We start from the raw sequence: 18,374 nt of genomic DNA on the forward strand, positions 1-18,374 counted from the left end.
CACTACCCCACCCCTGATGTCATTTTCACCCCCAGCCCTCGCTGCCCCACCCCTGATGTCATTTTCACCCCCACCCCTCACTACCCCACCCCTGATGTCATTTTCACCCCCACCCCTCACTACCCCACCCCTGATGTCATTTTCACCCCCACCCCTCACTACCCCACCCCTGATGTCATTTTCACCCCCACCCCTCACTACCCCACCCCTGATGTCATTTTCACCCCCAGCCCTCGCTGCCCCACCCCTGATGTCATTTTCACCCCCACCCCTCACTACCCCACCCCTGATGTCATTTTCACCCCCACCCCTCACTACCCCACCCCTGATGTCATTTTCACCCCCAGCCCTCACTACCCCACCCCTGATGTCATTTTCACCCCCAGCCCTCGCTACCCCACCCCTGATGTAATTTTCCTCCCCAGCCCTCACTACCCCACCCCTGATGTCATTTTCCTCCCCAGCCCTCACTACCCCACCCCTGATGTCATTTTCACCCCCAGCCCTCACTACCCCACCCCTGATGTCATTTTCACCCCCAGCCCTCACTACCCCACCCCTGATGTCATTTTCCTCCCCAGCCCTCACTACCCCACCCCTGATGTCATTTTCCTCCCCAGCCCTCACTACCCCACCCCTGATGTCATTTTCCTCCCCAGCCCTCACTACCCCACCCCTGATGTCATTTTCCTCCCCAGCCCTCACTACCCCACCCCTGATGTCATTTTCACCCCCACCCCTCACTACCCCACCCCTGATGTCATTTTCACCCCCAGCCCTCACTACCCCACCCCTGATGTCATTTTCACCCCCACCCCTCACTACCCCACCCCTGATGTCATTTTCCTCCCCAGCCCTCACTACCCCACCCCTGATGTCATTTTCCTCCCCAGCCCTCACTACCCCACCCCTGATGTCATTTTCACCCCCAGCCCTCGCTACCCCACCCCTGATGTAATTTTCACCCCCAGCCCTCGCTACCCCACCCCTGATGTCATTTTCACCCCCAGCCCTCGCTACCCCACCCCTGATGTCATTTTCACCCCCAGCCCTCACTTCCCCACCCCTGATGTCATTTTCACCCCCAGCCCTCACTTCCCCACCCCTGATGTCATTTTCACCCCCAGCCCTCACTTCCTCACCCCTGATGTCATTTTCACCCCCAGCCCTCACTACCCCACCCTGATGTCATTTTCACCCCCAGCCCTCACTACCCCACCCTGATGTCATTTTCACCCCCAGCCCTCACTACCCCACCCCTGATGTCATTTTCACCCCCAGCCCTCACTTCCCCACCCCTGATGTCATTTTCACCCCCAGCCCTCACTACCCCACCCTGATGTCATTTTCACCCCCAGCCCTCACTACCCCACCCTGATGTCATTTTCACCCCCAGCCCTCACTACCCCACCCCTGATGCCATTAGCCCTGCCCCTTAGTTTGAGTTTAGCTACCGGCAAAGGTGACAACCCTATTTCAGGCTAATTTTATTAGCATGACACAAAAATATAAGAGGGCTGGTATTTTTTGCCAGAAACTGTGGCAACCATAGGCCAATCATTGTGAAGCAGGGATGAGAGAGCTTGGACATAGAGCCGGTTGGGTCTAACGGGAAGGGGAATGGCTCAGGGCTGAAGCAGTTCCACCTGTAGTTGGATTTGGGATCCTGCACCCCTAGGCTGGGCTGAATGTAACCCCCTTCTGCTCACAACAAGCCTCCTTACTGATGTAGCACTAGTAATGGATATGCATTGTTCCTTGTGCTTGCACAAAGAATTTTATGTGAAAGCACATCATTGTGTACTGCACACTCCAGTTTGTTGGAAATGCACACAGGGTTTTAAAAAGTGCGCACACAGCCAAGAATAAATAAGAGGGAACATTGGATACAGGGAAACTGCCCTGGAGTCTTGCGTGTATCTCCTATGTTTATAATACTACTGGCCATGCCAGCAGATACAGTGATATAATCAGCCCCATGTTGTTTCTGCCACAATAGACCAGGAGAAATTGTTACAGCTGAGTGGTGCTTGGGTTGGCCCCAAAACAATTTCGAAGAGTTCTTAGGTCTGCTCACAAAAGCGAATCAATATGTGTATTGAAGTCAGAATGTGAAAACCATCTGTTTGAAAAAGACTTTTATTGTACCCTCCTAATGTTTCCTGAAACACTTTATCTGCCTACGCTGCAGCCTCTCTGTTAGTGCTCAGTTTTACTGCAATAACGTTGCAACCGAAAAGGAAGCAAGATGACCTTGTGTGCTCCGCAGAGAGTGATTACTTTAAAGGAGACATATCATATAAAAATTAAGAATGTACCAGTGAATTATACTCCTCTAAATATAGAAGGATTGTGCTGAAAAAAGTTGTGTTTCATACTGATTTATTGAGAAATTCCATCGAAATCCCACTAGTCCCGCCTATCTATTCTACTTCCTGCTGGCTGCCCAGGATGCAGGCGGCTCTCAGTACAGGTACTGTAGGATGGGATCAGCAGCTAGGCTGACCTGATAGGGAACTGAAGCCTGTCTTTGTTTGTGTGAGTGCAAGGCTGTGATTGGCTATCCCCCTCCTGCTGTGCTTCTGGCAGGGACCGTTAGGACATGCCCACCCTTCATGTGAAACACAGAGAACTGATAGGATCTATAGGGAGCTCCAATAGGGGGCCATTTTTACATTTCCATTTATCCAAAATGTGTCCTTTAAGGGGATCTCCACCTACAAACTGTTTTTTGCACAGTAAAATGAAAAGATGGAATGATCTGTGGTTTATTTGTAAATGTAATTGCTATTTAAAGTAGTATCTGTCTGGTTGTTTACACGTGCTGCACTTCTGGTTCTAATTTCTAAAACATGTAGCAGAAGCCAGCTGATTAAAGGGGTAGTACACCTATAAACAAACTTAATGATGTAAATGTTGATATCCTGAGTCAAACTGCAATTGGTCTTTATTTGTAATTTTTTTGTGGTTTATAGTTATTAAGTGCTTTGTTCAGCAGGTCTCCAGTTTGGAATTTTAGCAGTTGTCTGCTTGCTAGGGTCTTATTAAATACACTTACACCGTGTTTATTTAGTTGCAGCCAGTTGTAGTACATACCCATTGGTTTTAAACACAAAGGTCCAGACTGGCAATATGTGGGTTCTGGCAAATGCCAGGGAGGCCGCTGGTCGCAACTATGCAACAATACTGCGACAATTCTGATTTAGCCATCTAAAACTTGTCAAGTAGAAGTAAATGCCAGGTGTCCTCTCCCTGGAAGATCTTTCTTTGCTACAAATTGTTTTTCGGATTTTTGACGCTTGTTTTTGTGCGACAATTATAAAAAGTCACAGTTATCATGTGAAAAGTAAAGTAACGTTTTTGCAATTTTTCTGCAACGTTTCCCCGCACATGCTTTTTTGGTTCAGATTGTTTTGATATATGTAAGACATTCATGGAAATGAGTTTATTTGAAAAAGAAAAAAATGAGAAAAGTTGTTTTAGTAAATCTGCCCCTAAGTCTACACACTCGAGCCCCATCGCTAGTAAAACACATCAGTAGAACTAACTAACGACATTTAGAATATAATTTCAATTTCACACATGTAGAGTGTATATACTTTGGGGCAATATTTTAGGAATTTAGCTGTCCATTACCATTCTCAGCGGCTTCCACTGATGTCTTTTCTTACCCCAGACTCACTCTTCACTGGGGCTTTCTCTCTAGGGCGATAAAACACAAGGGCACAGCTACTTTCTTCCCTTTAAACACAGTATGAAAACCCACCTGACACTGCTGTGGGGTGGGGTGGTAATAGCTAGCCAACCTACACTTATAGGATACAAACCCTCTTCTAAGGGCCACAAACACTGTATTTTTGGGGCCAAATGCCTTAAGTACTGTTATATTTATAACCGTCATAGTACTGTTATTTATTGCTTTGAAATGGTGTTATATTCCATCCAGAGTAATGTGACCCATAGTAACTCAAAGTGATGAATCTGTGTAGGAAAAACTGTTATATACAGTGCTAGACACAACACAATATGTCATTATGTCTGGAACATACCCTTTAGTAAAGAGTGTGTTCATGCCTCCGGTATTCTGTAGAAATAGGGTGTATACTTACATGTATTTTTCCTCCTCTGGTCTAAAATTATAACATTTTTTTTAAACTATTTCCTTTTTCTGTGTTTGATGATTACCAGACATGACATAAGCTGCAAAACATTGTATAGATGGGAAACACAGAATCCCAAAATGTCTGCTTCATCATGTAGCTCCCAATAGGGTTTATTAACTTTTAGCCAGCTCTTCCTATTATTACTAGGAATACAAATGATTGTTGTATGGTTAGATGAATGATGATCCTTTTTACCTTTCCTGTGCAACTTTCCAGTTTTGTTTTTCTCACAGAATATATGAACCATGGACATTTCAGACACAGCTTTTCCAAGTAGCCGTGGACAGAATTCCCAGGCTGCATATTTTTGGCACTATATCAAAGGTATTTGCAAATACAGGTATGGGATCTGTTATCTGGAATCGGAGAGCTCCAAATTACTGGTCTGCAATCTCCCACAGACTTTGTTTTAGACAAATAATTTACATTTTTAAAAATGATTTCATTTCACTTTTCTGCAATAATAAAACAGTACCTTGTATTTGAACCCAACTAAGATATAATTAATCCTCATTAGAGCCAAACAATCCCACTGGGTTTATTTAATGTTTACATGATTTTTTAAACTAAAAGTATGGTGATCCAAATTCTGGAAATATCCCTTATCTGGAAAACCCTAGGTTCCAAGCATTATGGGTAATAGGTCCCATACCTGTACTAAACACTGTAGCACCACATATCACCACAATACACATGTTATAGATCAGTAATTAAAACTACTTTCTGCCCTCAATCTGACTGTACCAAGGGTGTGATATAATTTGCGTAGGTCTGCAATTACTAACATGAGAGTTTCTATTAATTTTTTTAACTACAGCACAATATTGTCTTGGCTAACAGTAGTGTAATTTGTGCAAAAATTGCACCTGTCTCCTCCTCACTTTAACAACTGTAAGACTTCTTGAAGCAGTGCAGCTGAACTGATGGTGTCCCAGTGGGCCCTGTGTGGGGGTGTCCCAGCGGGCCTTGTGTGGGGGTGGACCCTGTTGGTGTATTCTATCACATACTAGACCTTTGTTTAAATTCATTTGGTCTTAATGTTCTGCCCTAATCAAAGTACTACATCAAAGTAGAGTTCAATTGCTTGAAGTCCTCAGAATACTGTAGCTCCCACAGTTATAGCAAGCCCACAGACAGTACATGTTCTACTGAGTAAAACAAAATCTTACACTTCTACCTGAGCCTTAGGGGCGGATTTCCTAACGTTCTGATTTTCGTGGTTTTAGAGTTTCTTGAAATCATACCTAAACTCATTTCCACTAAAACCACAAATGTCTAGTTATTTATTAAAAGATCCAAATTGAAAAAGCACAAATAAATTAAAAAGCAGAACAAAAAGTAAAAGAAAAGGAAGACCACAATTTTTTTTATGTTTTTCCATGAATCTTCATGGACTTTCATATGAAAAAAACCCTGAAAAGCACAAAAAAACCTCTAAAAGCACAAATTAAATGAATATTGTTGCAGTTTGCCTAGGACAACACCCATTGACTTCTACGGCACACATTTTTTTATTTATTCACTCTAAATTTTTGTATCTATTTCTATTTGGTAGAGCTTTAGCAGCAATGAGAATGTGAGAGGAACAGTCAGTTGTATTGCTGGCAGGCAGGTCTGGGAGTCAAAATAGGCCCTGGCATTTCAAGTACACAGAGGCCCAAACAGCCCCCCTGGCCCAATAAATAGTGACTGTCTGTGGCATCTTACAGCAGCCCCTCTGGCATTTGCCAGAACCCACAGATTGTCATTCTGGAAAGCCAGCCCTAAAATTAATAACGGCTAGGTTGTCTGTGAATGTAGAATTACAGCGTGAGTCTGTGGTCACCACTCTCTGAGGTTCTTTAAATACTGTTATAAAGTAGCTTTAGGTGTTTTTTTATATCACCCTGTTATGATCTTGGTTTGGATGCCATTCTGGCTTTTGAGATCTGAGAGGTTTTGATGCCGGTCTCCAAAGAAACATTACTTCATTTCAAAGCCTCCCCAATTTTAATAATAAGGATGATACAAGACCCTCCTCTGCATCCTGTTTTAATATAAATTCATTATTTTAATAATGTAATTAATACAAATTTATTATTTAAATAATATAAATCAGAATATGTTCATGATGCAAGATAGATATTAACATAATTGACTAGAGACTGACCGTATTGAACTTGTACACTGGGGTGACAAAAGGCATTCCACAACCACTTAAAACAAACTTGAGATATATTTAGATCAGTATAGAGACACGGACCCTATTACTCGGAAACAGCAGTATTAAATGCTGTTTTGACACAATGTATAAATAAGCAGTACACCCCAACACTGCCCAGCACTGCCACAGGAGATATTTTCCATCATCCTATTTTAAAAGTACTCAGTTATAACAGGATTTAGGGAGTGACCGGCTTCTGAACCAAAATTTGTTAAAGAGCCCCCACACAACACAGAAACCCCTAATATACCTATCACTGTAATCTGTTCAGAAAGTACGAATAAATACCATTTTATATGCTGAAATCCAGCTGCTTCTCTTTCTGCATCATTTGAAATCCTGGCAACAAGGCAGGAGGGAATAAAACAGGCTGGGGAGAGTCAACTACTGTTACTTTTTTTTTTGAGTCTTAAAGTAGTCATCCAGTAGAAAAACAGGGGGCCAGGCTTAGGGAACTGTTCCAGACCATATTATTATATTAAAAATAATGAAAAGGCTGCATATTTTTTAATTGGTGTATATTGCAAAGTTGCTTAAAATTATTGCAGGGCCCTAAAGGATTAACAATCACTATAGCTTTAAACCCTACACTTATTTATTGAACTGTTACTGGACAGATGCCAATGTATCTATTTTGCTTAGCATATCATGTGTTAGTGGCCCATAAGGCTTATGACTGCTTCCTGTACACTGTATTATAATTTCTAATAATTTCTCTTTGGCTTTCCTCCTTTGACCCAGGTGGATGTGCCCAGATCAACCAACATAACCCAGAAGCATCTAGCCCTAGAGGAGGTCAGTCTCTTTAGTGTAAGTTAGGGTGCAGGGACCCCCTGAACGAGGAATTGTAAGAGCAAGTTAATACTATAATAGCACTTTCTAAGAAAGTGAGAGAGTTTTATTTAGTAAGAGCAGTTTTTTTGTGCTCCAACCAGAAGAGACAGTGGGGAGTAGTCTCCTTTAAAGGCTCTGAGCCTTAGTGAATGAACAACAGTAGTGACTAGAGTATCAGGTTTAGAGGATTCTCCCCAAGCAAGTGATCAAGTCTGCTGTTGGGATCCAGGCCATTTAAGGTAGAAACCCTAACATAAATTTACTTAACCCTGATTTTGCTGCATTCTTGTATGTCTGCAAAGCTGCCATTCCATGTGAAATGTGAGTATTGATAACCCTGCATCGCTATTGTCTTGGACAACAAAAGTTATTTGTTACAGTTTGCTGAAAAAAAAAACCTCCCGGTGTCCTTCTTTTACATCATTCACTAACAACATCCAAATATACCGTACTTTTCCACATAGCGAAGGCTCATCCGTTGAAAGAGAGTTCAATGTACCCCATGCTCTAACCTACCTGGCTGGACAAGTTCTGTTCTAGCCAAGAAGGGGTTACATTATGTTTAATTTTCACAAAGTTGTGTTTGGGTGGAGTTCCCCTTTAAGCGATTTAGGCTAATATGTATTACCTAATATGTATTACCTAATGTTATAAATAAATTTTACAGAGTTGTATTTGAAGTGCTGCAAGTTTTTAAATGCACTTGGAGGACACAGGCATAACCTGGAAACAAAGTTAAATTGGTGGTGGTTGGAATGGTGCAGTGGGGGTTCAGTGAAGCCTTAAAGTTTCTGCATAGGGCTGTGTGGGATCATTACAGCATAAACATTTCTGCTTTTATTCTTTTAGTACTTATGTTTCTATAATTTATGACAACTAGTCAATATAATTTTAACAGTAATACCAGCCTTAACCAGAAAACCAAGCTTTGTTTTTCTTTTTTGTTTTCAATATACCTTTATTGATAGTTTAGTTTACAATGGAAAATATTGTAAATAAAGAAATATCAGCAAGTCAATAAAGATACAACTAGTAGCAAACATGTGTTTCATGTTTTAATTGTATAAATTAGAAGAAGAGTAGGAAGGGTTGGTGAAACCCTGGGTCAGGGGGTAAGGAAAAGAGTTGGGTTACAGAGTCTGGGACTATGTATTTTTACAAACCCAGAACTCAGGATGTACCTTCTTACTAATGGTCCCTCCTATAACTCCTGTGACCCAAAGGCTCCTCCTGCAGTTTGATGCACAGGTAATGCAACATCCAAGAAAATCCAACTCTATGATGGTTACAAAGATCAGTTGGAGGAGGCTGATGTTGATGTTCAAGGCCTAATTTTAGCATAATTAATTTTAAGCCTGGAGAAGTTACCAAGTGTATACAGGGTGTGAAGCAAGTTAGGTAATGTTGTAGGGGGCATTATGTTTATGTTATGTTTTTTTATAGATTTTTCACGTCTATGTCCATGATTAAGATGGGCTTATAGTTAGAACTATATAAGCTATCAGGCTTAGGGTGCAGAGAGACCTGGGCTAGTAAAAAATCTCCCCCAGTGCCTAATGTCTAAGATTTGATTCAGGACGTTAGTTGGGTCCGTGGTTATAATGTTATCAAACTTTTTGTAATATAGTGCCGAGAACCTGTGCTGCCCTGGGGATTTCAATACTTTGACATTTTTAATGGTCCTCTGAACCTCTTCCCATGTGATTAACTGCTCCATATTGTCTGCTTGAGTGTCTGAAAGGTTGGGTATATTAGCTGGAAAAAGGCATCAGTAATGTGTGTTAAAAAAGATTGGGTAGAGGAAAAGACGGATTTATAATACTTGCTGAATTCCTGAGAAACCCAAGCTTTGTATGTAATTCCATCTTTATCCATAGCCTCTCTGCAGGCTAAGCTATCTAGTATTTATATGTGGCCACATCTTAACAGGCAGGGACAGAAGGTTTCCGCTGTTGAGATTTGTTTGCCTAGAACAAAACAGTCTATAGAGAAAAGCAGAGAGAGAGCTCAGGAACAAGCTTCCCTCTTCAAAGTCTGCTCAAATTATGCAACTTTACTGTAACATTTGCTGTGGCTTTGAGATGGCTAGGGAGTATATGGTCTTCCTTCTGGATGATATGACACAATGCTTCTTCAAAAAAAGTAATTTGATCTTTGTGTCTGAAATATTTCCCATTCCCATTCCTCTGTTTTATACAAGTGGCCAGGCCTTAATAGTCAGTGTAATATGTCCAACTACATCACTACAGAAGCCAGGCAGGACACCAATTGAGGTAAGCAAAGTTCCTAGTGACCAGATAGAACTTGCCTGATAAAAGGAGAAGGGGCTGGTCAAGGGGGCATGTCTATAGGTAAAATCACATGTAATACACATCCAGAGTAAAATACTGTAGTAGGGGTGAGGTTCAATGGAGAATGTTTACAAAAAAAGTACAAAGGTTATACCTTGTAATGCTTCAAATCTGAATAATATTTATTGAAATGGACACAATAAGTAAATCTACTATTCAAAATGACACTCAGGAATTATCCTTTCTAGGTATCTAGGTAGTACTCTCTTTAAAGTGTGAGCTCTATCATCCACGCAGATGATGATATGATGTTATTCTGAGTATTAGTATGAGGAATGTTATACTCCAGTTATCCCAACACACTATTTTTAAACTGTAATATTGCATTGAATTAAGAAAACAGGGCATATCATTCCAGCACCAATTGCGGCCACAAACAGGCAATGGACTTGATGCAGTTGTACCACGCCTACCATGATTGTGTGTTCAGGTCATCAAAAATTAGAGCAACTGCAAGCACATTTTGTTGCAAATTGGAGTAACGGCAGGGAAGTCCATTTGGCATATTTTTCAGTGCTCGGTGCGCAAGTGATGTGTGTGCTTGATTCTTTAGGCACTAGTGTGCTGCATCTATTGACTCGAAGCACAAAGGGAACTCTGGAGCTACAGTCTGGTTAAAAGGTGGTGGTTAAAAGATTCAGGGTTCCCCTGTACCAATATATGGAAGTGCAAGGAGCACATTTTATTACCTTTAATGATTTACGCACAAATGACTGTGAGGATATTGTGGGTATCGCAATTGCACTCGCAGATGTACATCATATGATTCATGGCGCACACTAACATACCAATGGCACACATGCATGTTAAGTCAGATGAGCCAATTAATAGCCATGGTTCTGCCTTTTGCTCCCACACTTCTTCCTGTTCCAGTTAGAGCTGCATTATTTCCTGTCAGCTGATCTCTGAGGGAGCACCCAGCCAATCACTAAATGGTGGCCAAGGGAAAAGATGCAGAAGGGCAATATTTACTGATACATATTCTAGATAGGAAGATTCTTTAATAGGACATTAAATTTGAATAGGCCATTACATTTGAAATAAACTCTGTTGGTTAAGTATTGTTTATGGGGGTTTGCTAACATTGTTATTATTAACACATATTTATAAAGCACCAACATATTTCACAGTTCTGTACAAGAAACAGATGTATACATTGGATGCAAGAAGATGTTACGCAGTCTCTGCTTACTAAGTTCCTTAGCAAATTTTTATAATCCAACCAGTATGATTGATTTTATTAGGAGCTTTTTGGCAACATATGGCATGAAAACATACAAACTCCATGAAGATAGTGTCCCGGATCAGAATCAAACTAAGAATCCTGCCAATGCAAGGTAATAGTGCCAGTAAGGACAGTGGCACACAGGGAGATTAGTCGCCCACGATAAATCTTCACTACCCCGGGAGAAGATGAATCTTGACTAATCTCCCAGATGTGCCATCCCACCAGCAAGAAGGTAAATCGCCGGTGGGATGTCATACACATTGCTTCGGTTTCTTGAAGTTTCCTTGCGAGGCAACTTCGGGCGACCTTAACGATGCGTATGCCATCCCACCAGTGATTTACATTCTTGCTGTTGGGATGGCATATCAGGGAGATAGTCGCCGCGGTAGTGAAGATTTATTGGCGGTGACTAATCTCCCCGTATGCAACTGCCCTAAGTCAACCTTTAGAATTGTTTACACAATTGCTTTAACAAGTTACGCTTAAGTTTATTGCTTATCTTTACAGTGGCGGAATAAGGAAAGAATTTCTTACAGTAGATCCTGATAGTTTTACCCGAGTATAGTAGCACTGTGCATCACTTCCCAGTTGCAGCAATCACACACAGTTGAAGGGAATTTAGGAGTACATTAAAACCTACACAAGTTTATATTCATATGAACAGCAAATTCTGATGTAGCTTAAAAGCTTAAACCACTCAATGCCATTGGAAAATACAATACAACTTAGCTTTTAAATACATCCCAGTAATATCAGCATTGCCATGCCACAACAAACTTTTATAGGATAACAAAACTGCCTACAACATACGACCATATAGTAAAAGGGTATGAACTTACATGAACACAGCTGCTTTCTACTACTGAAATAAATTACCCTCTATATTTTCGCTGCTTTTCTCCCTGGCTTATGGCATGGCCCTCTCCTTCTCTATTCTTCTTCCACTAACTCCAGCATAGGCAGGAGGAGCAGGCTTATGACTTTTGCATCTACATTAAAGCAAAGAATTAAGAAAGAATTATGACATTCTCTTCCCTAGGAAGGCAACGCATGATAGATTGGTAAAGGACAGGATGCTGCCTGATTATTATAAAGTTGTTGGGTTTGGGAACATGCTACTTTATATTGGCACAATACTTTACACAATAAGTCTGAAATATATTTACTTAATATTGGATAACGCATAACTTATCACCATTTATTAGCACAAGTTACCACGAAGTTCTGTGACCTATATCAACTAACCCAGCCTGTAGAGCCCTGCATGGGTCTGGTGGAATGGATTGTGCCCAACCAGATTGCAGACCCGCTATGCCCCCTGCTACCCTACCCACGTGTGCCAATAACCCAACCTGGGAAACCAAAAGTAATGTCACTGTTTTTCGGAATGGGAGCCTGCAATCAACTGGGTACCCGCGGACCACCCATTTGGTCAGGAAATCAGGGACTTTCTGCAGAAAACCTGGCTGCTTTGTGGGTATTCCGTGGGTACCCAACCTTATGCAGGACTAGAGAGATCCCTGTTCATGGTGAGTTTTTATAATCTAACCATGAATAGTTCATTCAGTTGAGAGCAAGTTGAAAACTTTCAGTGAATATCAACCACTAAGAATATCATTTCCATTGTTTTAGAAAGAGTATATGTGTTATCAGGAGTAATTCTTCATATGCCTGTAGGTACCCTGGCCTGGAAGAGAGAGGCATTCTGAAGGACGGCCAATACATTTGCACTCTTTGAAGAAGTAAGTAAACACTGGAGAGAACAGATGGAGTTTCCCCCCTACAATCTCCACCTCTTCATTTCAGGGGGGGCTACAGAATAAACACCGCAGGCTTGGAGGGCAGAGCATCAGTGTCCCTGACAAGAAGCCTCCTGCTGGCCAGCTGCAGCCTGAGCCTCCCTACATGCCTGCCTACTAAAGAGGCTGTGTCTTTACTGCCATCCACTAACCACTAAGCCTGCTCACTGCTGAGGAGCTGTGATATGTACATCTGCTGAGCTGCTAAAGGCTAATTCCATTGTAGAAGTCAAGATGCCAAGACGAAAAGGCTTGTGTCTCTTCCTACAGATGTTACTTCTTCACCTTTATGGAGTATGTCAAGCACAGCCAAATTATCAAGGTAATGCTTAGTGTAATTCATTATATTCTTGGCCAGGTCTGCTCCTGTCATCCATATCCATGGAACTAGAAGACATTGTTTTAAAACCTAGTTATTATAATTATTATAAACATATAGTTATATTGGAAACTAATCATTAGGAGGTAAACCCAATGATATAAAAACTAAAATATAAAAGGGAATGGAAGATTTAGCTGATATCTTTCTTATATAAGCTTTGTCGCATATTCTGTGTTCGCAGCTTTAAAAAGGTCTCCACAGTGCCAATGGCCATTCCTTTGTTGAATAAATTTGCTGAAAGTATTTATAGATGGAAAATATTAGAATATACATGTACTAATGTTTTATGGGTATTTTGCGAAAGTCTGTCGGCTTCTAGGTACAACTGCACTGCCAGCTGTTGTTAAATTCCTGAGCTCACACAACCACACTTTAGTAACTTTGGACACATTTAGAAAAATGCCAGCTGCAGTAACACACTGATGCCCTTAATGGCACCTCCAGCCAGGATCTGGATAAAATTGCACTGGAATTTATCAGCTGCTTGTGGCCATATACTTTATTTATAGACTTTATTTGGTTCATGTCCCTTCACAATGAAAAAATAAAAAAGACCAACTTGCAAAAAAAGTAAAATCCTTGCTACTTTTCCACACAGGGAATTAGACTAAGTAGGACCAAATGCTGCATACAGACAGAGCTGATCCTGGAAGAGCGTGATTGTCTTGTTCTGTACAATGGATTGTATAAATTCAAAGCAGTATCCATTAGCCTCTTGCTACTGCATGGTGGGAAAAAAACATGGTGATTGTGCTCAAAATTGCACTTTGCTCACTGCACTTGCAGATGTACATGTGCCCTTTTCTCTTACTACTCATATCATTAATTCATTGTCTCAGTAGTCAGTTCTACTATAGCCCAGACTCCAGGTCCCAGACCAGAGCATTGTGGGAAATACAGTCTTGGCTGGAATGGAGCTGAATTCTGCTACACTGGCCAGAGCAAGGAAAATAGTAGGCTGATGCTGCTATCAGTAGCAAATACATTTACCAATAGCTTTCATGCCAGTGGCACACAGGCAATTTGTTGCTCCAGAATTTAATAATTAGCCCTGTAGCATCAGCTTCTATGGTAAATGACCTAAATTTTATGCTTAGATGCCTGGAGTATACTAACTGTGAGTGGTGCCACTGGCAATCAAAAGGTGGCCAATATGGGGAGCCCCGGTGGACAAATGTGAAGGCTCAGATCATTACTGTTATACGGATGCTAATGATATGGCAGTATCACTAATGCAAACATTTAACATGTGATGTTACAGGCAAGGACTAAACACAGCACTAACTGCTAGTTGCTTGATGGAGTACAAGGTACCCCTGTCCCTCGTGCCACAAGCAACATATGCACCATGTATAAGGGATGTAGAAGAGGCATTCCATGGGGAGAACATATGCTTATCATGCTTTGTACACCTTTTGCACAAGGCTAGTCAGGGGCTGCTATGGGGCGCAGCCAGAATCCTAGTAATTACAGGGTTCACTGAAGCACTCTCTGCCTCCTGCATTTAATTTACTAAGCTGCCATTTTATAAGGAGGTCGTTTATGCTCTTGGTTAATAAGGAAGCCCCAGGTTGACTAATAATCGAATGCCCAGAAGAGTTAAGACAGAAATTAACTGTAATTTTCTATAGAAATCAGATGTCTTTTTCTCGGTGTGTATTTGGTTTGATGATAATGAAGCGATGAGCATGCAAAGGTTCGTTCTTTACTGTTGCTCATTAGTTAAACCTCAGTGCACAGGCAGTGGCCACAACATCTGGTTTTACTGTTAGCAAAGTACACATCTGTGATCCCATTTATTAGACTTTCCATTGTACGCTTACTGTTTTAATTTGCTTTTTCCGCATATAACACCACACTAAACCTCTATTATGGATGGCAACATACTGAGATGAATAAGCACATACTTTTTAGCTGGTATTTATGACACATTTTTGTTCCAAACTTGGTTCTAAGACTAAATGAAGAGGAATGTTGAATGGCTCAGTGATTTACCATAGGGTACCACCCATCCATTATCAGCATTGCATTAAACTAGGAGCTAACCACTGTCTCAATATAAGTTATTCAGACTCTAGTTCCAGCCCCAGTTCTAAATTAAATAGCCAATATATAAATTGTATTTTTTTTGTTAACTCAGTGCAAAACAATCTTTACTTTATTATAGAGCATTTGGTTTGTGGTAATATCATTTGGCCACAGTATACTCAAGCTTGTTCATGGCAAAGTGTATGGATGAATGCAGGGGAGCTTTTTGCTCCTTTATTTACAATAGCCTATGACCTTCTGTGTATATGGTTATCCCCTGGCAAGGAATGTACATGCACCTGGCAACACATATGTCAGGCAGTGCTGTATTTTGTTGCTTTAGTAAGATTAGTAGTTGTATTTATTTTTTTAAAGCTTTATACCAAACATGGCCCAATAAGGAAAGACTGTGGGGCTGATTTACTAAGACACGAATTCGAATCCGAATTGGAAAAATTCCGATTGGAAAACGAACATTTTGCGACTTTTTCGTATTTTTTACGATTTTTTCGGCGCCTTTACGACTTTTCGGAAATTGCCGCGACTTTTTTGTTACCAATACGATTTGCGCGAAAAACCGCAAGTTTTTCTTAGCCATTACGATTCGCTCGTATCTTGTCGCGACTTTTTCGTATTGAGCGCTCGTAAGCGGCAGGCGAAACTTTCAGACTTAGCATGATTTTGGAAGCCTCCCATAGGACTCAATGGCACCCTGCAGCTCCAACCTGGCCCAAGGAAAGTCTCCCATAGGGCTCAATGGCACTCTGCAGCTCCAACCTGGCCCAAGGAAAGTCTCCCATAGGGCTCAATGGCACTCTGCAGCTCCAACCTGGCCCAAGGAAAGTCTCCCATAGGGCTCAATGGCACTCTGCAGCTCCAACCCGGCCCAAGGAAAGTCTCCCATAGGGCTCAATGGCACTCTGCAGCTCCAACCCGGCCCAAGGATAGTCTCCCATAGGGCTCAATGGCACTCTGCAGCTCCAACCCGGCCCAAGGAAAGTCTCCCATAGGGCTCAATGGCACTCTGCAGCTCCAACCCGGCCCAAGGAAAGTCTCCCATAGGGCTCAATGGCACCCTGCAGCTCCAACCTGGCCCAAGGAAAGTCTCCCATAGGGCTCAATGGCACCCTGCAGTTCCAACCTGGCCCAAGAAAAGTCTCCCATAGGGCTCAATGGCACTCTGCAGCTCCAACCTGGCCCAAGAAAAGTCACCATACTGAAACTTGAATGAATCCGAACGCTACGAAAAAATCGCCAGATTTTGCGCAACATTCGGAATGGCAACGAAAAAGTCGCGATAATTTTCCGAAAAATCGCCAAATACCGATCATTACGAAAAAAACGCAATCGGACGCATTTGGCCCATTCGTGGGTAAGTAAATGTGCCCCTGTATGTAAGGCAGAGAACCCTTATATCTGTTTGTAAGAGAATATAGCTGTGCAGCTCCTCTGAGCTTGGAGTTAAAAATGACTTAAATCGCTATAGCCCAGAGTGATAGGAGTAAATGTGTTATGGGTGTGAAACACTGCATTAAAAAAAAATCTAATGGCCATGATAAACTGGCCATACACATTGAGATCCACTCATTTGGACCAACAATTGATCATGTTATAGGCATGTGGCAGGCCCAGACTGTCAATCTCTAGATTCTGGCAAATGCCGAAGTGGCTGCTGTAAGAAGCCAGTGACAGTGAGTATTATTTTGGGCTTGTGGGGACTGTTTGGGCCTCCATATACCTGTTTTGAATATGGATCTGGAACTGGCCTACAGAGATCCTCAGACGAGAACTGCATCACAATACCTATGTGGTCCTAGTCAACAGAATTTAAAAACTGGCCTAAAGGTGATTTTGGTTTGTGGTTTATTATCTGGTTGACCTCCTGAGGACCAATAAGTTGCATGCAGTGACTCACACGCTTAAAGACTGATGTTGTGCACCAAAACTGATACTATTCACATACAATATCAGTAAAAAAAAAATACTGCATTGTGGCTATAAAGATTATACAAATGCACCTCAAAACAGATTCATGGGTTGAATATCTGAGCCTTCAGTAAATCTAAGTAATTTGGAAGGAGCTGCCTTCATACCATCTAGTAGCATCTACAGTCGCCTTCATACTGTGCCTGGGGCTGCATTCCTAGCTGTAATATCAGGGACAAGAATAGAACTATGCTGGAAATAAACTACACAACATAACATTTTTGCGGAAAAGGGACACATGGTGCAGAAGAAGAGTCAGTGATCTAATTTAACTCCTCTCAGTAATCTAAGTTAACTCCTCTGCTTCCAGTTCCTTCATGTTCATTCTGTTTGTCCTTTATTTCTTGCCCTGGGTCTTGTTATTTTATTTTCTCACTTTAAGACTATTACTTCTTCCCTTCTGTCAACTGAAAACCTTTTCTGCCACTTCTAAGGATAGGATTAACGCTCCCTCCTAGTATTATCTTTTAGATATAAGGGGAACTTAGCTTGCTGTCTGTTTTCTCCACATCATTCTGGGCTCTGAGAACTTCTATTTTCTAATGTAGTTATTTATAAAGAAACATTGGTGAGTTGTTGTGTTGCCATAATACCAAAATGCCTTTGGATACAGTGGCCAAAGACAAATGATTCCACCTCCAGTTTTATAGGTATAGCAAGTTTAGTTTACAAAGAGGAAAAGTCCCTGATTGAATATTATTTTCCCGTCCCAACATGTTTAAGTAATTCATATGGTGGCAGGACTTAAGAAACAAAGATGGCAGTCAGACATCTGTTCTTGCATTCTGTCACATATGGTAGATATATCAAAGTCTGCTTTTTGATGGTTACATGGAAGTTTACCTCCTACTGCAAATTTTTTCTTGGAATATAAATCAAGATATCATTCTATTAAAATCATTAGGCATGCTTCATTTGTACACTGGTATCCACTAACTTTCCTATTTCTGGTTTCCATCTCCTGTTGCTGCCTCGAGAACAAATCAAATGATTGTTTGTTCTACGTTCTCTTTCAGTATTTGATCTTCTCGCCGCATCAGTTCAAAGGCAGGTCACCCCTTTCCTTCAACAAGCACTGAACAATCCTTCCATGAATGAGGTTTATCTCTTGTCCACTTTCAAACTTCAGCCCAAGGCTACGGTTACTCTCTTTGGACTTTATTCTACCAGTGACAACAGCAGGTTCTTTGAATTCACAGTTATGGGTCGTTTAAACAAAGGTAAGTCTTTGGGGTGCTCCCAATAAATAGTATACAATACAAACAGCCAACTGTTTATATATACACTAAATGGCCAAAAGTAGGTGGTTTTATCTTTTTTTAAAACCACGATTAGACTCATTTTCAGGAATGGCAGTCATTTACTAAAAAACTAAACTGAAAAAGAACAAACATAAAAAA

General features: G+C 41.3%; 1 protein-coding gene across 2 annotated transcripts in view; it reads left to right on the forward strand.

Moving 5' to 3' along the window:
• Nucleotides 1-7,106: 7,106 nt before the first annotated feature.
• The window catches only part of thbs4 (thrombospondin 4), a 31,524-nt gene continuing 20,256 nt past the window's right edge, over nt 7,107-18,374 (forward strand). Inside the window, exons 1-3 of one of the 2 annotated variants that reach the window (XM_012965779.3) lie at nt 7,107-7,161; nt 12,457-12,900; nt 17,991-18,194. In XM_012965779.3, coding sequence (XP_012821233.1) covers nt 12,813-12,900; nt 17,991-18,194 — 292 coding nt within the window. In that variant the 5' untranslated portion in view covers nt 7,107-7,161; nt 12,457-12,812. 2 annotated transcript variants of the gene reach the window in all.

The sequence above is a fragment of the Xenopus tropicalis genome, chromosome 1, assembly GCF_000004195.4.
Source record: "Xenopus tropicalis strain Nigerian chromosome 1, UCB_Xtro_10.0, whole genome shotgun sequence".
NCBI classification, from domain to species: Eukaryota; Metazoa; Chordata; class Amphibia; order Anura; family Pipidae; genus Xenopus; species Xenopus tropicalis.